General features: G+C 54.3%; 1 protein-coding gene across 3 annotated transcripts in view; it reads right to left on the bottom strand.

Annotated features, from left to right (window-relative positions):
- The window catches only part of TP73 (tumor protein p73), a 33,894-nt gene extending 14,079 nt beyond the window's left edge, over positions 1-19,815 (bottom strand). For 2 of the 3 annotated variants that reach the window (XM_040533838.1, XM_040533840.1), the window contains exons 1-4: positions 19,689-19,793; positions 17,038-17,133; positions 16,190-16,313; positions 8,667-8,912 (exon numbers count right to left, since the gene is read on the bottom strand). In XM_040533838.1, the coding sequence (XP_040389772.1) occupies positions 8,667-8,912; positions 16,190-16,313; positions 17,038-17,133; positions 19,689-19,711 (489 nt within the window). In that variant the 5' untranslated portion in view covers positions 19,712-19,793. Of the gene's footprint in view, positions 1-8,666; positions 8,913-16,189; positions 16,314-17,037; positions 17,134-19,688 lie in introns of all 3 variants that reach the window. The other variant, XM_040533839.1, reaches the window with a different exon arrangement.
- Positions 19,816-22,172: the final 2,357 nt, after the last annotated feature.

Here is a 22,172-nt window from a genome sequence, read left to right on the forward strand (position 1 = left end):
CTTGTAGTGCAAGTCCAGAGCAGTAAGAATTAACGGAAAAGCAAAATTATTTAAATGCCAGCAGTTCATCAGCATGAACCTCTGTTTTTCTAGGGACTTGCTATCCCAAAGGGTCTCTGGATGGGACTTGTTTCACCCCTGTGTTTGAAACGCAGCTGCTCTTGGGTGAGACTGAGACCCTGCTGTATCCACGCTGAACACAATGGGACACAAACACGCCGGAGTGATGAAGCCCCGTGGTGTAATCGGCCCCTGTGGAGACCCCTCAGTTCTCCTTTCCAGCAGTTATCTCGGTACCATTGCCACTGCATCCAAGGAAATGTTTTGTGCGCTACAAGGTTCAGGGGACCTCACGCCCCACAGAAATTCAGGGAGACTAATGCGGTGGCAGCTGTGAAACGGCACTGAATTAAGTCTTCAGATTCCTGTCCGTTCACCCCCTGCAAACATCCCAGACCCGCTCTGGAAGAGGCCAGTGCCCTGCTTGGACCTGCAGCTACCACGCAGGACACGAGAGATGGGAGAGGTGTGTTTTCCCCGTGTATGCTAAGAGCCTCACTTGAGAAATAGCCTGAACCTTCTGCGTGGAGAGACCTAGCAGAGAAGTCCATCTGCCTGCACTCCTCCCAGGGCAGCAGAACCGCTAGGAGGATGTGTCCCAACAGATTCGGAGCTGATAAAATCTTATTTATCTTCAACTGTTGACACCGAAGCGTCTAGACTTGCCTGCTTCGGGAGGGCTGCAGCCAAGTCCTCCTTTCTCTCTTGAAGGAAATGATTTGCTCAACAATTACTTTTTCCACAAATCCTCCCCCCTCCTCCCTACCAGCCTTCTCCTCCTCCTCCTTTACATTCCACTCTCCTCATTAGCTCTACTCAAGACGTGTCCAGGACTGCAGTCAATGGATCCCAATAAAGCCACTAGCCTGGCAAGAGAGAGAGAAGAAAAGTGCTGCCTCCGGCTGCTAATTTCCTTGCACTCCCTAGCAAGCAGCTGCGGAGCTGCATCCTGGGACAGGTTTGGACAGATCGCAGTGGAGAGGTGATAATAATGTGTCTGTCATCTTCCCCAGACATGTAGCATCTTGCAAACCGCAAATACCGTTAACCGGCTCGGACGAATCTGTTACGACAGATCCTGGAAGACATGCCGACTGCAGGGCTTATTTTTCCCTTTCTAATTTTTTTTAATAACCATTTTTTAATCACTAGCCTATACAACTTCTCACTGAGTTGGAAATTCCTCCCGGCGTGACCTCACTGCTCGTTTGCTATGAGCTGGGGTTCACATACGTCCAGAGCATCACCGGTGCCAAAGAGGAAAGCCCCCACGGGTGCCGGACACATCGGGGCTCGGCGCGGAGGTGCTGTGCCGGGGGTGGCTGTAAGGGGCTGCGACAGCACCCACCTGCCCGCGTGTCCCTGTGGCATGGTGACGGGACCTGGGCTTTTGTCCAGGTGCCTGCAGAGCCCCAGCGTTCTTCTACCTTCGTTATCGTGCTGCTACTCCTAATTAAAATCCCTTGGTTCACCCCCAAAGGACTCCTCTCCCTTCCTTCCCTGGTGCGTACCTCCCTAAAATAACTGCCAGCCGGGATCACTGCCTTTCTTAGTCACTGCCTCAGCAGCCAGCGCTGGCGCACTGGGGGATTTTTTAATCGTTTCTAGTAAGTCTGCCTCCTCTACGCATCTGGGTACTTGGGTCCTCTGACCAAGCCTGCACCGGAGCTCAGCATCATGCAAAAAGGAGACCAGGAATCTACCAGCTCGGTTATTTCATGCTGCGTTATGAAGACTGGACGTGGGAGAGAGCCAGGGAGGAAGGGAAGGCGAGCCCGCGTGGAGCCGTCTCCTCCAGGGTCTGGTGCTGGCTCCTCTGGGCACGCGCACACGGGAGCGGCCCAGGAACTGCTGCGGTGCCCAGCCCCGCACGGCGTCTCCTCCTCCAGGCAGCCAGCCCGAGAAGGTGCCTGGACAAAGAGGGCCCCGAGCAGCCTTGCAGGTGCAGCCGTTGGGTACCGGCTCTTCACAGAGCTCCGCAGGTCCCCACCAGCTGTGCTCGAGGTGGCACGGCTGCCCGGGAGGTGTCCTCCTCCGTGCCAGTGCCCAGCTGGGCTCCTGGCAGACCAGGAGGGAGCTGGCCAAAGCCGCTGCTGCTGCCTCACCGCAGCATGTCCCCGTCCCCTCTCACTTCCCAGCCGTCCCCGCGGGACAGCGCTACCTTCCCGCTGGAGAGGCGGCTGCCAGCAAGTCGTTCCCTTGACCTGTGCATACCATGCACGTTCAAGATAGTGGGGCTGATAGTGTGATCGTGTTGGAACATCGCACACCAAATTCCTTCGCCTTTTTTCTTAATTCCATTGTGTCTGGAGCTCCTGGAGCCTCATCCACGCCCTGCAAAGGCTCATGGAAAGCCTCCAGTGGGCTGGCTTCAATGGCTTTGGAGCAGGCTGATGCTGAGGTTGCTTTCCTATTTCTGGCATGCCAAAATACCCATGCTCTTCTGCCCAGCTACTCACATAAAAACAAAGATGTTTATGGCTCAGATGGAGAGCACCGAGCTACGCGTGCCCTCGTTCATTTCTAGGCTACTGCTGTTGTACAGATACTCTCGAAAATGTGGTAAGCTGCCAGAGTTTGAAGCGATTTCTACAGATTCTCCTGAAGATTTCCTCCTCCTCTTTACAGCTGCCTATCTCAACGTACTTCAGAGAGCAACCAGCAAGGAGAACCTCCCTCCAACGACACCAGTTGTTTCCATCCTCCCCTTTCAGCTACATCAGAGGAACCATTTCAGCTCCCTGTCTCCCAGTGCAATATTTATGGAACCACCAGAACGGGGCCAGCCAAGCCCTCCCGGGGGCCGAGCACGGGATGCCGACTGGTTTGCTTTGAGTAGTTGCTCAATGACATCCGTGGTGGCAGGGCTTCCTCACCTTGCCTCTGACCCTCTCCAGCCACGGAGCCTTTCCATCACCGGCTGTTGGTGCCCCGGAGCAGCAGGCACGATGCCGTACGTGGCCTGGGCACCACCGTGCGCACTCACTGGGGTAAGGGGCGCCCCATTCCCTGCGTAGCGTGGGGCTCGTCCCCCTCTTGCAGCAGGACAAGCCCCCAGCTGCCAGCACCGAGGCCTTGCCCCTTTGCAGCCAGGCCACAGGAGGCCAAAGACCCCATTAACGCTTCTGCGAGTATTTTAAAGGGGAGGGCGCGCTGATCCACCTCAAAGCAGACTTGAGAAAAATACTAATTATCTATCAGTTACCAGCTGGCCGGCGTGGCGAGGGGCTGCCTGCGAGAAAACAGCCAAGATCGGCTCGCGGCTCTTGCATGTACGGGCAGCTCCGGGGAACCGAGAGCCCTGATAGCTTCCAACAAACAGGCAGGCTGCCGGCGTGCCTCGTCTTGCACAGCCCCAGCTCCCTGTCCTCCTCCCAGCCCCATCGGCACAGCCTGCTGGAGGGGGGCTTCGAAAACCTTATTTTCAGCATCTGTTCTTCGCTCTCTGCTGATAAGAGGCCATTAAAAATGAAAACGAAGGCGGTGGCAGCCTTGAGGGCTTCGTATGGAACAGGCTAGCACAGTGACTTCGCTTCAGAGTTCGGTGCGATTCCCAAAAGCTGGGCTGGATGCGGTGGTCAGGGCCAGCACGGGGACTCAGGACCCCCCTGCCCACCAGCTGCCTGGCATCCTTTTGCAAAAACAGAGCTGTTTCTAGCAAATGTGGGCCCCAAATTCATGCTCAAAGTCTTCAGCTCTATCCATCTGTCCATTTCATAAATTCACCTTTTTAAGGCTAGAAAGAACAAATTTTGATCCTCTGGTTGGATTTCCTGCACTGTTTGCCTAAGCCCCGTGCCTACTCATCCTGGATGGAGCCAACAATATCTGCTTGAAGCAGAGCTTATCTTTCAAAAGATATGTAGACTCTTAATTTAAATACTGCACGAGTTGGAGAATCCACCACATTCCTTGGTAAATTGTTCCTATGGTTAATTATCCTCACTGCTAAAAAATTTCCACCGTGTTTCTAGTCTGAATTTGCCTGGCTTCAGCTTCCAAGCACTGGATCTCATTATGTCTTTCTCTATTAGATTAAAGAGCTGTCTGCTATCAGAAACCATCTCCTGTGCAGGTACTTGCAGACTGCGATCAAGCCACCCTTACTCTTCTCTAGGAGACCTTTTATGCCGTACGGTATCTCCCTACAAGGCATCTGTTCCAAATCTTTCATCTTCTTTGGATCTCCCTCCCAAACCTTTTCTATTTTGTCAACAGGCTGTTTGAGGTGTGGACACGAGCTGCGCACACTCTGCGGCTGTGGTCTCAGGGGTGCCGTGGTTGGAGGCAGCCCCGCTCCCGGTCGGTGACACCGTCCTGCCCAGACCGCCCGCGGCGTGGAGAGCTCGTGTCCACGTGGATTCTCATCCAGGAGCCCTAGGCTCTCAGGATTCTCCCTTCCTAAATGTGGGAGCCGCGTTCACCTTGTTTTTGTCTCACCTGTTTGCCATTGTTTGCTTGAGCTGCACATACAGGTCTCCAAGCCTACGGGTAACTGCGTGGTAGGGCTCCATGGGACCGCAGAATATGGGATGTGATTCCCTGCCACGTTCCCTTTTCCAGCGGTGACCTATCCATCGGTGTGAACTGTGCTATCCAAGGATGGACAACTGTAAGTGTCCCAGAGGAATATCCTCCAGAGGGATTCAGGCTAAACCCTTCAGAAATAGGAGTCTGTTAGGCTACATGCTATGATTGTATCAAAAAAACATGTCAAATCTTTTGACAAGGCTGTTTACACTGAATTACTTGGTTTGGCATTGCCTGTGCTCCGCCAGTTCTTTGTTGGCTGGACTGTCAACGATTCAGCCCAATATTGCAAGAGGCTGCTGGAGCTGCTGGTCTGACAAAGCCTTGCTCTCATGGTGGATTGCTCCCCGGGGCTCTGAAATGATGTGGGACAAAGCCGTGCAGGGGAATTTGTGGCTTGGAGCTTTCTTAGTGTGCATCATTTGGTGCAGTGAGTCTTAAAATATTCAGAAGCCATGAGGCTTCCTTAGCTACCAATGAAATAGCAAATGTATTTTACCGCTTTTTCTTTCCATGTGCAAACCACGCACGTCCTTTACCACACCAGGATTGTTAACTCAGCTACTCTTGGCAAGGATTGGGCCATTACTGAGCTGTCCGGTGTCACTGTCCCCGGTCCTACTGACCGCAAGTTTTAGCTTTCATTGCCAGGTGCCTGAATTTCCTAACAGCTTTCCCGTTCTTCCTTGCATGCCTCTGTATTCATGTTCACAACTTACGCAGAGAATCACACTGCATACAAACATCAGTATTTGTATACTGACTGGTGGGCAATATATAACGTATGATGTTTTGCTGAATTCGTCCCTGCTTTCAACCAGGATGGATTCTTCAGACGGCAGTTTCAGTGCAGATTTTGAGCTGAGAGGGAGGAAGGAAGCAGCCCTCTCTTCCAGCACAAATATACAGCAGCACGGCTGGGACAGGAGTGGGAGCAAATCTGACCGTCAGCGCAGCAGGACCTCGGGCAGGCAGCGCCCTCAGGGAACCGGGCAGTCTGCGGTCCTTGGGAGGTCCTGCGGTGCCGCTGTCTCAAACCAAGCATCCCCCACGCTCTCCTGGGTGCAAGGCACTGCTGGCCCTCCTGCTCGCCGTGAGGCTCAGCAGTGGTGCAGTGAAAGCTAGGCTGGGGCTCAGAAATGTCAGCTCCTGGCGCTGGCTCGTGGGGCGCATCCTCTGCGGGGCACGTACGGCTGCCCACAGCGTGTTTGCCAAGGATCTCTCGTGTCCCAGGGCTTCCCCGAGGTTATTGTAGCACTGGGTGCTCCAACATCCAAAGGAGATCTTAATGCAAAGGCTTGAAAGTTAAAAGCCCTTCCTGATCAGCACAGCTCCCAGCAGGACACAGCAGCTACGGGATCGCAGGCAGCGCAGGGCGATGCTCAGACAGGCTGGGCTACGTTCAGCAAGAGTCAAAGACCCTGGTTCCCAACCACTTCTTGTCTGCAGAGCTCCCTGTGCTCGTGACAAGGCTTTGGACAGGAGTTAGCGCTGTGCAGGTGATGCCCAGCGCAGGCTTCAGCCGCTGAACCAGGACCTGCCGGACCCTCTCCTCCCAGCCCGTCCCAGGAGCGCTGGGGCACTCGCAGGCTGGGATGCAGCCACCAGCAGGACGCGGCATCACCACCGAGGATGGCTCCAGCGAGGGAGAGGTGCTGTCACGGGCTTGCTAACTGCGTGGGACCAGCTCAGGAAGCCTCTTGCTGCTCCCTCCTTTGCCGTTTTGGGGACAACCAGGCAAAAAGACCTCCGTGGCTTTTTCAATTTACTTCCTGCAGTTGCAATGCACCTTGTCTGGGATAAGGGAAGGGTCTTCCTACTACGTTAAAGGCGAGCAAGGTGTATTTTCAATAGGTGCACCCTCCATATTTTGGCATGCACGAACCTATCCTGTTGACAGCGCTGCCCAGGGGTATCCTGCAGTGCCCAGCCTGCCCCAGCCCCACAGACGTGCCCGCTGCATGCCCCAGCTGCCTCCCAAGCCTGTCCAGCCAGGGACAGTAGCAAGCAAGCACATGACATTTCCCTGTCTTTTCCCGTCACATCAGGACAGCGGGGTGAGACACTGCACTGGTGTGTGTTTGGTTTCCATTCCGATGTTCTGCTTTCCAAACCCACACCAAGGAGCACAACCGTCCCCTTTGGGTCTTTACCCATCACGGCTGGCATCACCCCGAGTGGTTCAGCAGGATGTCCTGGCTCGTGGCTGCTCCTCTCTCTGGATGCCTCTGTGGTTTTGAGGCACGGGAATACCTCTTCTGAACACCTCTTTTCCTGTGCAGCTTTACGCTTAACTGGCAGGAGCTATCCCCCAACACGGGTACGAGTGGGATGGAGCCACGTCCTACCCTGAAGACCTTCAGACCTAACAAATGCATCCTTTAGCAACAGCTTGCAAGGAAAGACTGAAAAAAGTGATGGACCAACCACTTCCAGGAGGGCAAGCTGTATCTAACCATGGTGCTCGTCCCAGCCACGGGCCAGCACAAGTCTGCAGTGAAGCCGCAACCTCGGCTGAATTCAAGTGCCGGTTCGCTGACAGCTTGCTGGAGACGTGGCTGCCGCAGCGAGCCGAGCTGTCAGTGCGGTGCTGCGCTGCTCCGCTCTGCCGTCCCCTGGGGGGGGAGGCAGGGACTCCTCACCCTGCCCGGGGGTACCTACGCTGAGCGCAGGGAGCGGTGTCACCGTCCCTGCAGCACTGGGGGCGGGCAGCACCCCGACACGGGGCTCCTCTTGCCCAGGTCAGCTCCTGGTTTCACAGGAAGGACGGACACAGCACTGAGGAGGCTGCTACAGGCTGTCCCGTCCCGTCCCGTCCCATCCGTATGCTCCGTGGGCACAAGTCCCAGCGCTGTGCCAGCACCCACAGGGCAGTGAGCTCGCCGCGTCCCTGCACTAAAGCATCCCAAGACACTTCCTATTTTCCATGGAAAGGACTTTCTTAGCAATTAAACACATCAGCTTCCAAAAACAAAAGTCGTTATCGCACCTTGAGCTGACGCGTCGTTCCTGGTGGGTTCTGCCTGTCTCACCATAATGTCAAATGACAGCCTCGGAGGAAACCCGGTCACTCCCTCTTTGTGTCACTTGTCTCATCTCAGCCTCTCTGCTCCGAAACATTCCCTAAGGAGCACAAACGCCCGCCACAGGCATGCCCACGAGGAGCTCTTGTAGGCGTTCAGGTGGCAGTGAGGAGGGCTAAAGGTGCTCACCGCATGGCAGGGAAACCTCCACGGCAGAAATGCCTCTGGTAACAGCTGCAAGTGCTGCTGTTAAAAATACAGACAGCATTACACAAAACCGGGAGCCGGACTTCATGACTTTTTTTCCACAAAAACAGCTGTCCTACGCTCAGGCTAATTCTTGATCGGTGCAGAGGACTCCCCTGCCTGGCTGTGGACATGGGGAAGGACTTTTGGCCCAAAGCTGTGCTTCAGCTCCAAAGTACCAAGGTACTGAGCCCACATCGCAGGCGCGTGATGCTGTGCAGCCATCCCTTTGTGGTTAAAAATCTACGTTGTTATTTTGTTGTGACTTCCAGAGATTGAGTTACTCTTCTGATACAGGATGAAAGGGGACTATACATGAAAAGCAAGAACTTAAGACAAAGCTAAGAATGGCCCCAGCAGATCACAGCAAAGGTCCAGCTCACCTCCTGCCTCGCCTCTGACAGCAGTTGCTGGAAAATGCGTCGGGAATTGCCACGAGAACGCGTCAGGCACTTCTCCCTGTGCATTTTTCCAGCTTTGTGATTTTTATGGACATTTATCCTCACATTAGGGAATTCCTGCACCGGCGGTTATATTCAATCACCGCGTTTAACGATCCATTTGGGAAAACAAACGAAAACCAGCTTAAAAGCAAGCCCTGATGTTTCCTGCACGCTTTGCTTTTCAGGGTCACCTGTGCAGGCAGAGCCCCCGCGTTTTAGGCTGTGCACGAGCCAGCGTGCCCTGTGCATCCCGCCGCGAAACAGCACCCGGGCACGCACTCACGTGTCTGCGGCAGGCTGGCCGAAAACGCAACCTGGAGCAGCAAGCATCTCTCCAGGGGAGTGAAGAAGACATGCAACTTACTGTCCAGGTGGCCGACTTGGCTGTGCTGGATTGCTGGAAGGTCACCTCGAAGTGGTGGGGACCCGGGTAGTCAGTGTTGGAGGGGATGACGGGAGCTGGGGACATGGCGTCGAAGGTTGAGCTGGGCTGCGAGTAGGGCGAGTGCGTGGGGACATTGGAGGTGTGCTCGGAGCTGTAGGGGCTGGTGGAGGCTGCTCTGCTGCCGATGCTCTGATCCATGCTGTTGTTGAGCAAATTAAACTGGGACTGGAGGAAGGGAAAAGGGGAGGAGGGAAAAAAAGAAAACACCAGCCAGTTTAGAGACATGGAAACCTCAGCTGCACTTCTTCAGGACTTCGGGTGTCCTGTTACAGCCTCCTTAAAGGGCCAGCGTGCGGGGAAGCCAGCCAGGGGAGCTGTTCTGGGTCGGAGTGGTTTTTAAACAGGTCACCACTTGTGTAAAGGATGAACCTAATACATGTAAGTCACCCCCTTCTACCAGCCTCATCCTCACTGGAGGCAGCCAGACGCCGAGACCCCCGGATTTCTCGCACGTTTGGCTGCAGATAACTTTTTTGTTAGCAGGGAGCAGGCATGCGTTTTTGGGGTTTTGCTAGGATAGGAGCAATGTCCTGTTGCACCGAGGACGGGGAACGATGACCGTTGCACTATGAATTCTGCTAGGCAAGGACAACAGAAAGGCTCTTTTTGTCCCCAAAGTTAAGCAGGTTCTCAGAGGTTTCCGGAACCCCACCAGACCCATCAAGGTTACACATTTCCAGTAAAGGACTGCTCAGTGCCGCACCTCCACTGCAGTAACACCAGCCAAAACCATGTCCCACAAAGCAGGGCCAGAGCTCACGCAGGGCAGCAGGGAACCGAGGGTCCCTCAGCACTGCTGGGAGCTGCTGGGAGCCACTGGGAGCTGCTGGGCTCCATCTGGGATGCGGGATGCCGGCTGCCCCGAGCGAAGACCTCGCTCCTGCAGCGGGAAGGAGATGCCCTGCCCCAGTAGCCGGAGCTTCGTGGTGCTGTGAATCGCCTGCACGGCTCTGGCACCCGGTGCTAGCCCCCGGATGCCTCCAGCTGGACCCTGCGAGCAGCTCAGCCTCTGCAGAGCCCTGCGTGGTGGCACTGCCCGCCCGAGCTGCTCGGTACCTAAAACCTCTGAGCAGCCACCTGCTTTGCCAACAGATCGTTCCCATCGCATTTCTGAAAATCCGACCTGTTATCCAGACATACTTTCTGCATTCATTCCCTTCCCGTGCATGTGCGCACCGTTTCTGGAAGGATTTCCCTGCCATGAATACGAAGAAGGAGCTCTGAATGGTGGTTTGTGTAATTCATTTCATAGCTGGGGTGTTTGCTTTTAGTGGCTTTCACTGATGCAAGTTTAATTTGGGGAAAACCTCAAACCTACAAAGTGCATGGCTGTGATGCAGCACACTGCAAATAAGGTCACAGGGCAAACTTACCTATTTACACATCTACTGGCTCTTGTTCCATGCACACTGGGCCAAAACCTGGCTTTTTACTTTTTATTTTTATTCTTATTCATCTTCTGAACAATTATCATCAGATATTTCCAGTAAAAAGCTGGCAGCTCTTTTATCTGCAGGTGTAGCCTCAGCAAAGGACATTCTCAAAATTAGTGTGGCTAAAACGGCCTTAACCTTTCATCTGAAAATCAGACCTTTTTTTTTTCCTTTTTCTGTGGTAGACAGGTAAACTAATACTCAAAATTCAGAAAAAAAACTCCCAAAGTTAGCTGCTTCGCCAAGCAGGTAGAATGTTTTTCCCCCAAATCTGCAGTCCCCGAATTGCTCAAGGGCTGTCCCCCGGCTGCTGAGCACCACCGAGGGCAGCCCTGGGAAGCCGGGAGTCACCAGAAGGCAGCGATGCTTGTCAGCCCTCCCCTGGCCACGAGCAGCAGGCTCGGTGATCCGCCTTTTCCCTCGGAAGGCTGCCGGGCTGCGAGGCTCACAACTTAGGAATCAAGAGACGTGTTTTGACTTGGGATCCAAACCTCACCCAAATGCGTACGATGTATAATGGCTTAAACGCAATCAGCCTTCTCCAGGAAAGTTCTCCTGTTGTCTGCATCTCTCGCAAGGTCGTTGGAGTCTGTGACTAACTGGAGGAATGCTGAACAAGATCCGACATGCTTTTACAAATACAGCCTTTTTCTCCCCTAAAAACATGTGCATAAACCCCTCTATTCCTCCTCGCTGCTCTATAAATAGCCCTGCTAACGATAAACAACGCCCATCCGGGCTTTCCACAATCCCAGACTTAACCTGGAGAAAAATTTACAAGAAACTTCAGCAAAATGGGAATTAAAAGTGCCCGTGGAGAGCCGCTGCCACCCAGCTGGGAGCCTGCCCCGCCGCAGCCGGCTGTCAGCAGGACCCCAGGGACGGGGCAGCCCTGGTGACCGGTGACACTCGGCGGGGCTGGGAGGTGTGAGGCACTTCGCACCGGAGGAGAAACACAAGAGGAAAAAGGATTGTTATTTTTTAGGGGAGCACTGCGAAACCGCAGCCCGAATAACCCGTGGCAATTGAGATTGAACCGTTTTGTTCTCCTGCGGTGACCGGGACATGGAAGGGCTGCAGGGAACCCGCGGAGCACACACCCTGTACCCAGCCACGGGCGGTTTTTTAGGAATGAACAGGGAGAAAGTGCACTTCCCTCGACGAGCAAACAAGCCGACTTTTAGCACTGACACTGCACACGCATGGACATAGCCAGACAAAAGCAGGCTGGGTTCGCACCGCCAGGCAGCTCAGGAGCGGGTGCCGTCCCAGTTACTCATATCCTGTCGAAATGGGAAATAAACAGGAAGCTTTTTGCCTCCTGGCGATGCCTGCTGCTCGGGAGCTAGCACTCTGGAGCTGCAGCGTAGAGAGGTAAGGCCTCCCCTGGAAATGGCAGGAAGAATGGCTGGAAACGTGCAGCGGGAAGGGCAGCTGGAGAAAGGGGCCAACTTAGGCCATTGTCCTCAACTGCAGTGTTCTAGTTAATTTTGGTTAAAGTGAAGATGTATGACATAAGAGCGCTTTCTCCTAGAAAATTTATCTCCTGAACTGAGTGAATCGGGTTCATTTGAGTCAGTGATGCTCGGGCTATACAAAGGTGGGAGAGCCAGCTTTTGCTGATTAGAAGATCTCCTTAAGCCTTTTTCACCCCAATTACTACTATTTCTCTGCACGTTTTATGGGGTTTTTATAAGCAGTCTCACTAGTCTATCTGGCTCATGGTACATTTTGGTTACAAAGCAACAGGCGAAGCCCGCAGATACCCGGCAGGGATACGCAGAGCCAAGTGAGTAAATGACTAACTCGTCTTTTAAGGCTGAGTAAATTTTGGAAACATTCTCTTAGCAGGCCAATCCAAGCATGGGTGTTTGTGTGTACGTATGTCAACAAATCCAACGCAGTGCTTGTGTGTGTATATATGCAAATATATGTGTGTGTTCATACACACACCTATATAAATATCCACATGGCTGCAGTAATGGCATCCCAAGCAGCAGCATTACAAAGAACCCAGTACATACATGCTTCTACTATTCACATAAGACAAAAAGGAGAAATGAAATAATTCCTGGTTGGGAAGTGCAACGGCGCACCTTTCTGTCTATAACTGCATCTGTATCTAAGGTTTTTTGAACACCAGACAGCAGATCCAAAAACCTTTTGACTAAGAAAGCAGCCTCAGCTCTTAAGGACAGGGATGAAACTCTGCTGCCTGTAAGCACAGGTGCTATTTCATCTGCTCTACCCTTCCAGCCTCTAAGCCATGAAAGGAAAAGCTGCCTGGGGATGTGACACATGCCAGGAGCTGCAGTGCCCGCACACGACAGGTCCCTGCTGAGAGGGGAATCAGGGCTCGAGGTGCCAAGCACCTCCGGGCTCTGCAGGCAGCGTTTTCTCCTAGGGATGCTCACAGCTGCCCTTCGCCTTCAGCCGGGTTTCTCCAGTGCAGGCACACCCCGGTTTGCATATACAAGGGGTTAGGTAGCCCGTGCCCATTTACGCAAAAGGTTTAAGTCACCCTCTGCAACGCACAGCACGGGAAAACATGAGAGAAACGCGCACCGAGCCGATGAAGCTGTGACCCTCCCAAGTGGGCACAGCTCATTCTCCTCATGCTGCCGACTGCCTCCGGTGCAGAGAGTGCTGGGTCCAAGAGGTGGGCCCCTCCGGAGCCCCGTGTCCCCGGCACGTCCCGGGCAGCAGCAGCACGAAGGCTCCGCGAGCAGAGCCAGGGCACGCGGCCGCAGCACGCTCCTGCCACGGCGGCAGGGCACGACTCCAGGCAAGGAGCAACAAGGCAAAACCCCTTAGCAAAGAGAAGCACCTACCGTGGTATAATGCTGCATCGGGTCGCTGATGTACAGCATTTTAGTCTTCGTGGGAGTTACAGACCAGTGGGAACCTTCCCGCCAGAGGAGTCATGGGGTCGGGGGGCGATGGAGCAGGCGGCCGGGGAGCTGCGGTGCCGGACCATGGGGAGCGGGGCCGCGGAGGCAGTGCCAGGGATGCTGCGCTGGCCACCTGTGTGCGGTCTGTTGGCTTTTTTGCTTTTTTCATCTCCCTTAGTTCTGTCAACTAGCTGCATCCAACAACAAAACGGGGCCCACCCCCTTCTGTCCCTCATGACTATTCATTAAAGCGCGGGGCAGGCCCCAGCTTGCCCAGCGATGGACTAGGCTGTACCAACCATCCCCACCGAGGGGAGCGGGGGTCCTGCTCCGTAATTAAACCCAGCCAGGCTTAATTCCGGAGAGCTGCTTGCAGCGTCGCTGGAGTCAAACCCCATCCCAAGAGAAGCCTTTCTTCACAGACCGGGGTGGCTGTGACTGGGATAACTCCAGCTTGTACTCGTGGAGCTGGACGTGCCAGTCATGGCCATCACTCTGTCCTTCTGTCCCTCCATCCACCCCAGCCTGGGCCCTGGGGGGTTTCTTTCAGGTGCACCCCAGTGGCATTACAAACCACATCAACAGCTCGCATCAGGGCTCTCCTGGCTCGAATCGTCCTGGAGGTCCCATTGACAAAAACACCCAGAGGCCAGGTGGCCGCCCGTGCCCCAGTGCCGCAAGCCTTACATCTGCCAATAAATGCTCTTCTCCTCCCTGCCATCCTGTCTTATTTCACTGATTTGTTTCACCGCGAGATGTTCTGAAGAAGTCTCACAAGGTTAGATGTTTACCCAACATCTGGCTGAAAGCAGGGCACGACGTCAGAAGCAGCAGGACCGCCGGCTACAGCACAAACCCTGCGATGAGTCAGGTTTCCTTATGACTCGAGGCAGGGGCTGGAATGGTCCTCACTTCAGCCAGAGCCACTGCAGAAGTGTGCGTCTTACAGCAGAGGGGGAATTCAAAGAGTGGTGGGCTGTATTGTCAACGATGGAGCCAGTGTGGATCACCCCCCCCTGTCTACACCGGTGTGCATGAACGGACCCGTGCACAGCCAGCTCGCAGCAGCACCTAGGCAAAGCCTTAAGCACTGCACAAGCTACTGGTCCTGAAGCTGCCTTCTCTAGGAAAAAAGTAAGGGTGGCTGAGGAGCTGTTCACATTTAATTACAGCAATTCCTCCCACAGGACCCTGAGATGCTTTACAGGTTTGGTGGAGTGATCCAACGTCCATGTGTTGCTGACACGGAGCACCCCAGCCGCCTGGAGTCCAGTCACCGAGCACGGGGGTGTCCCCCGGGCAGCCACCGAGCACCAGCACCAGAGCCAGGAGCTGCAGCACCACTGCTCCCCACGTGTTTGCCTCTGGCATCCTCCGGATACCCCCGGTACTCAGCAGCTGCTCCTTCCCTGGTCCCAGCTCCACGGCAGGCTGGCTGCATCACTTCACCTGTGCGTTTATTTTCACGCACGTCAGCCCGCCACACTTCCCGGTGACAACAGCTAGCAGGAGCTCGCTCTGGGCTCAGCACTACAGCATGTAGTGGTTGCACGATGGGGCCAATACAAATATTTACTGCTGGCTCATTACTGTGAGCGAGGGCCAGGAGCTGGCTCTGCCTCTGTGCTCGTCACCCCTGCGAGCCCGCAGCCCGCTCACAGCGAGTGTCTGCTGCGGGTGGCCTCGGTCACGGCAGCGATACGGAGCCAGGCGGGCGAACATCAGTGCAGGGGCAGCTCCACGGTTATTAGCACAGGGGGCTCCACCTGCGCCGTCTGCCAGGCTCAGGCACCTGCCCCGCTGCAGACAAAGGCCCGCAAGAGAGGGAAAGTAAGCTAAAAGCGAGGGAAAAGGGAGCTGGGGGAGGGGATGCAAGCTGGCGAGGAGGGAAACGGGGGCTTTGTGGAGGGAGATGCTCAAACGGCCAGAGCTGCCTCATGCTGGGGAAGGGATGGATGCTCCCGGGAGGCCGCAGGGCTTGGGAGGAGCGTGAATGCGGCAGCACACGCTCTGGGAGCATTATAGAGGCTCCCGCTGCCTTTGAGATGTCTGGTAGAGGATTTTTAATGCCTGGCTGGGCAGGGGGAGATCCTGATGCCAGATGGGCAGTGGTTACACTGTGCGAACCAAGCCCTCGGCTTTCAGAAGAGACGGCAAGCTGATCTCTGTGAAGGGTTTTATCCCTGGTGCACCTCCAGCACTCAGGAAATGAAAAGAGAAGCACGGCCTCTGCGATTCTAAAACCGAGTAATTCTGAGGAGCCCGTTCCTGACAGAGCACATCCTAACCAGCAAATCGGAGAGACTTTTTGTTACCAAAGACAGTTCTTCCTGCCGTGCCCTCCCTCTCTAAAGGTCCGTTCAGAAGGCCCCACCGCAGCAGGGAATGACGTGGCCCTCCAGAAGCCCTGGCTGCAGAGCAGCTTGCAAACAACTTTTACTACACAGCATGTTTATACCTGAGCAAATTATACTCTATTTCTGTCGAGGTACTCGAGCTCCACCGTCGTCACAGCACAGAAGCCCTGCTGCATGTTTAAGCAAGCAGGAGGAAGATGCAAGTGCCCAGCACAGAGCCTGCTTCCTACAGTCACTGTGACCATGCACTTTACCTCGGCTGTGACAGCTGCCTTCTTGCGTCCCAGCCCCAGAACTGCCACTGTCGTTGGTGCTGCTGTTGAGAACGGCCTAGAGGATGAGCAGACAGCTGCTGCTGCTGCTGCACCTGAGGAGTATTTCATTGACACTGCCCAAACTTGGCCAACCAGCCACTGAAACTCCACCTGACAGAAATATCATGGCCATGCTGGCAGAAGCAAGATTGCAATAACCTCAGCCTAGTGTTGTCTGCTTGTCCTGCCAGGCTGTTAAGATGCAAACCCTTCCCAAACAGAGGAGAGTCAAGCAAAATCTACGAATACGTAGCCACTATTTTACTGAGCACTATACCATAGGGCTGCAAAACTGCAGCACATCCCTTAGCAGACACTAAACAAATAATGGCAGTGCTGCACCTGTAGTGTTTCTGTTTGGTTTATGAATCACCAAGTTCCCATTTTCTACCCTAAAGGCACCCAGTCACCAGGAGGAAGACAAGCCTGTATGTGACGTACACTCACCATCACGGAGTCGTTGATGCCTCTCAGCTGGAAGACGTCCATTGTCACCTCCGTGCGGTTGGAGGCCTCGCTGCTGCCTGCATGACTGGACGGAGGGAGGTCGAAGTAGGTGCTGTCTGGTTCCCTGTGAGAAAGCGATGGCAGACGGTCAGCTTTCCAGCTCTCCAGCACAGCCTGCACCGTTTCGAAGGGCCACAGATCACAATAACAGGCTGTGCTCAGCCCAGGCTGGTCAGTGCTGGCAGACGCCCTCTCCCCAGCACGCTGTGCTACAGGGGCATGGGCAGGGGCTGGTGCTTTGCTGCTGGGGCCAGAGGAGCTTCCATCAGGCAAGGTACAACGGACATGGGCTGCTCCTCTCTAAGCAGAGATGAGTCAGTCTCCTCTCCCCAGCTGCTGTGGAGGCATTACTGACCCTGCTGCCCGAACACCTTTGTTTCCTCGAGCAAAAAGCGTGCCCAGATGCTGACCTCTGATGTGCAAGAACACCCTTTGTTGCGTTCGTTCCTTTGGATTTATGTTGCGTGTTGGAAATACCGCTGGTTGCACAACCCTTCTCAGAAACAATTTCCAAAACCTCTGTGGGGCCCTGCATTCGGTGTATGCAAACTCCCCAGCCTCTGACTGTCTAGCATCACCGAGGCAAAGGGGTTTGGGAAATGAAATAGTCTGAGCAGAGAGATTGGAGCCTGGGAGCAAAATTCTGAATGCAGAAAAGGAATATGTGAAAACTGGAGCATGTGAAAGAAACTTGTCTCCCTCCAGGCCATATTGATGAGATGTGCTAACACAGATTGCACAGCAAAGGGGCACTGCTGCCTCAACACAAATGATCAAATACCACTTACAGTGTGCTCCAGAGGTGCTCAAACGTTGTACCTTCATCAGCTGGAGACGACTCAGACATCTTCACAGAGGGGGAGTCTGACAAAGGATAAATCACTCTAGGGGCAAAGAAAAACAACAAGGTTAGCATTGCTGGAGAGCCATACCTGATCGAGGGGGGCAGCAGGATTCCCCCACAGCCGCTCAGTGCCTTCCATCAGCACAGCGTTGGCTTCTGGTTTTGCACAGAGAAAGGCCAGCGAAGCACCACGGCCGTGTCCTTGCAGCAGCCCTCTGGCTGCAGGTGCTTTCTCGTAAGGGTGGTATTTCGGGTGATGACAGCATTCTTACACAGAGGTGGGTATTTTGGAAAGGGCCAAAGTGGCAGGGTGCTTGGATGTCAGCCCATTTCTGCTAAACGCTGATCCTGTGACTCAGGGCTCCCATCTGAGATGCTTACAGAGCGCTCCAGCAGCGTTCAGCACTGCCACACGTGGCCTCCCCAGCCCTGGGGTACTCTGACAGCTATTCTTAGCAATCGCTTTGGACCAGGTTCATTCAGAAAAGGGCTTCGATTTCTCAGATATACCAAACTCTCGAGTATGAGGCCTCTGAATAAAACCGAAACCTCAAGTTAGGTAGCAAACAAAGTCTTACAGTAAGAATCAGAGCCAAAGGCGCCCTTGGTGCTGCTCCCCCGAGAGCACCCTGCCTGCCCGGCTGCTCAGTGGCCAGCAGAGGAGTGGGGAAACCCTCTGCTGCAAAGCTGGTGCACACGGGGCAGACCTTCGTGTCCCTGAATCAGGGCAGTGCCAGGAGTTCAAGGCAAGGGCTGGCCCCCGTAGGCTGGTGTATGGAATATGCACCTGCTCCGAGCAAGGCAAGGCAGGAAAGCAGGAGCACAGGAGCACCGAGCACCGGAGCTCAGGCATCTCCAGTACCCAGTGGCAACCTCAAAAGAAGTCTGCCTGTGCTCTGTTATGGTGTAGCTCCTGGATCCTGGTTTGTCCATTTTAGGCACGGTACAATTTTTATCCCAGGAATGTTATTTGCCAACAGACTAACGTATTTTTCTCATGAACATTTAGTTGCAAATACCCAGAAATCTGTAAAGGCATAAAGACAGCTCGGTAAACTCACACAGGAGACACAATACAGGCACCCTTCAATTTACTTGTTCAGACATCAAAATGACTTTCCCAATTCTAAGCAGCTTGCAAATATTATTGAATGTTATATTATGCTTTCCAAGTAAACCAAGGCAGAAGCGTTGCCTCTCCTGTAAAGGTACAGAAGCACTGCTGAGAGAAGTGCACCATTTACCCAGAACTGCATACAGGAAATGTGTGGGAAAGCCAATTCGGTGAAAGTTTTCTGAATGCTACTGTGCTGCACAGCCACTGAGCCATCCTTCATCCCGTCTGCTCCTCCTGCCCCTGGCCGTGAGATCGGGAGGGAGATGTCCCACCTGCAGAGCAGCCACACGATGGGACGGGCACCTACACCTGCGCCGAGTGCTCAGCAGTGCTCCTACAGCCAGGCTCTTTTTGGGTCCAACAGGACCCATGGAGGAAACCCACCAGAAATATGTATGGCTACGAGTGCCCATGGGTGGCCACCGTCTGGTCCTGCTTTGCAAAAGTGTGGTTCTGTAAGAGCAAGGGCGATCTGTAGCTGCTCCAGAGCCTGCAGACATGCTGAGATAGAAAAGGCAATGCACAGGAGATGCTTCAGGCGTTGTAACCCCCAGGGAAGCTGCATTGTTTGCCAGCACGATCCGCTCTTTGGAGAAACGGGTGATGATACGTGGCAAAACCCGGTGTGACCGCATGGACAGAGCACGCCTGGCTCAGCTGCAATGTGCCGGGAGCCACAGACAGCCCGAGGGCCCACAGCATCCCGGCCTCTCTCACTGAGCGTGCCGGGGCCTTTCCTGGGTGCCTGTGCCCCCTGCCAAGCCCCCGGGAGAGGCAGCGTGTTGCAGACGGCCGGGCTGCAGCCATCTTGAGCAGCCCGCTGCCTTCCTCTGCCCGCAGCCGGGCTGCGCGACCATCCTCCTCCTCCCCAGGAACCACAGGGACGGCTTCCTTGCCCCTCCTAACACACACACACGGCCCAGCCGAGACCTGGCTACTCCTTTTACCCAACCGAGGGTTACCATCTTGTTTCAACTCAGTACCGCCGTGTAATACTGAAAGCCCGAAGGCTTCCTGCTCTCCGATCTCAGGCTGCCGGCCGCAGAGAGCAGCCGCTTTCCGAGCGGGCGATGTTTGGGTGAGCCCAGCTGCGGGGCCGGCCTCGGGGCCCTTTCCGTGGGCTCTCTGAGTCAGCTGGAGGCTGGGCGGCTTCGGGAGCAACAGACACTGCACCAGGCGTTAAAACGAAAGCAGGGTGGTGTCCCCTGAAAGTTGACCCCGCGCCGTTTTTTTGCCACATCTGTGACTCACCTGAGTCACACAGCGCCTGCAGGTGCTCTTCCAGGAGGGCTCGGCACAGCAGCAGAGAGCTCGCTCCCCACAAGCCTGCTCGCAGAAGAGCCAGCTCATGAAAGTCTCGTGTCCACCCACCCCTCCTCGTCCCACGAGTAAATGGAGAGAAACAAAAGGATGGAAGCAGCAGTTCTGAGAAAAGGAAAAGCTTAGAGCTGCCGTGGGGCTTCTGCTGGGGGCCTTACCCTGTATCCATGTTGCTTTCCATGGCCCAAGGTGTCGGCAATGTCAAGCACGAGCCAGGCCTTTTCTTTCAGCAGAGAAAGCACCTCTGCACCGCCCCGTGCTGTGTGGTCATGATGGGTGACACCAGCTCTAACCACGTGGCTGCACTCGCTTTCAACAGAAAAAAAATCTGAATATTTTAAGGGCGTTTTGGAAGTTCCCTTTCTCTTTCAAAGCACGATCGGTGTTTGCAAAGCCAGGCCAGCGTCCTCTCACACCCAAACACTTACACTCCATGGTACAGAGAGCATCCTGGCTGTCAGCTTCCCTCATGCAGTGACTACTGCATGTTCTGGGAAGGTATCCCTGTAGCAATAGTGACAGTCTAAGTCCTGGCCTCTAGGACGATAAGGAGTTGCAGAAGACTGCAAACAGCATCCCCCAAAGTTGGCAGCAACTTTCATGGTGTAATTTGCTCTAAAATGAGGTGCTGTGGAGGCATTTGCGGTCGAGCTGGATGGGAAGCAGGGAAGTGACTGCGGTGAGGTCCAGCAGAAGGAAATCATGTCCTACTGGAAGCAGCAGAGGCCCTTGGCACAGGTTAAATGAAGGTGAGCTAGGAAGAGCTGTGGGGATTAATTCTGCCTTGCTAGAGCAGCATTACTAGATCACTTGGATGTAATTACCTCCCAGTGCCTGTAAACTATGCAAATAGCCCTGGGAGGTGACTACCCCAAGGCTAAACACACCGGCAGCAGCGGCAGAGCTAGGAAACAGCCCCAGCAGCTTCAGCCTCTGTCACTTCCAGTCTCCCACAGCAGCTTGGAGGATCCGCAGCCTCTGCCATAACAGCGCCAGCTCCCCGACATCGCCCTGACACCTCTTCCCAGCACCAATGTTTGAGGAAAGGCCCGAGATAACACTTCAACTTTTGCACAGAAGAGCTCTCTAGTGAAACCACCGGGAGGATTTACACACTGACACCCCCAGAGACCCACATCTGCTTATTAAACTGAAGACCTCTTCATCTAGGGAACGGTGCAGCAGGGGTCCTCCATCCCTTCTGCCTCAGAGCAACACGGACGTGACGAGGGAGCAAGACTGCTTGGAGTGACGTGCGGTGACGGCTGCGACACAGGACCGAGGGGGCTGGGGCCTCGGGCACATGCAGAGCTGGGGGCTGTCTGCAGGCAGGCCATTCACCTGATTTATTGCAGGCTTTTAGAGGAAGAAAGACTGAAACATGCAAACTAGGGGGTTCGGTGCGTGGATCTATTGCTGCTTACGCGATTTGCTTGTTTCCACGTGGGAGCTGCCTCTCCGCGTGCGTTCTCGAGTCTCCTCCACCATTCACTGGATTGTTGCTTCCCTCTGTTGCTAGTTAGTGCATTGCAGGGAAATTGCACAGTGAAAAATCAGCTGGAAGCACAGAGACAAAGCCTGCAAGGAGGAAACAGCCCACGGTTGCTTGCTTTGGGGACCTAGCTCTGTACACTGCCAGATTAGCAGTGACGTGGGGGCTGCCACCTCCCTCCACCGAGCTGCTGGACTGTGCAGCATGGGATGGGATGTGTCACTCCAGGGGCACAATTTCTTCTTATTTTGACCACTGGCTCTGAAAATATTCTGAGAATTATTACAAATTCAATGTCCTTTTTTCATCAGCATAAGGAAGGGGTACCAGAAGTGTAACAAGGGGGATGAAGCCTTGCTGGGAGGTGATGCCTGGCTGCTGCGTTCCCGTGGTCTCTAAAAGGAGCACCCCTCATCTCACCATTAACTTTAAGCCTCAGTTTTGGATACCTGGAAACGTCTACAGCTATTTCACCAAGCAGTAACATATTCACCAGTATCCTGCCACCTCCAACAACCCAGAATGAAATGTGACAACATTTTTTCAGCTGCCTTACAGGGAGATAAATGCACACAAACCTGCATAACAGGGCTATTCCTAATCTTTAGAGGCTCTTGGCCCATCCTGAGAGAGGAGGACCTCGGGAACCTGATCAAGCCATACATGTCTATAAATCTGCACTGCTGAGATACTGGGTAAGGAATCGCTCTGTCTCCATGCAGTAAGTAGTGTGCACTGCACTGAGCTCACAGTCCTGGGATCGGGACTTTTGAGAGCTCTCAGACCAGGCTGCAGAGCATTGCTTGATGTTTTGTGGACTTGTATCTGTGCCTCCTCTCCTCCCCTCCACTGCATGCTGAGAATGATCCGGCTCATCCAACCTGCAGCAAAGTTAACGTTTGCAAAATGTAGATAGGTTCCAAGGTCGCAACATCACCTGTGCTCTTGCTCACTTGTCCCTGATTAGTAAATTCACACATGCAAAACAATGCTTAGAAAAGTGAGCAGGAGTGAGTGAGACCAAATCCACTCTGACAGACTCAGAAGTCGACAGACAGGAGTCCCTCGCAGCTCATGATGGGCAGGAGGTGAGAAGAGCCGGCTGTCCCTCCTGCACCTGGCAGCCAAGCACCAGCCCTGAGTGCAGACC

The sequence above is a fragment of the Cygnus olor genome, chromosome 21, assembly GCF_009769625.2.
Source record: "Cygnus olor isolate bCygOlo1 chromosome 21, bCygOlo1.pri.v2, whole genome shotgun sequence".
NCBI lineage: Eukaryota > Metazoa > Chordata > Aves > Anseriformes > Anatidae > Cygnus > Cygnus olor.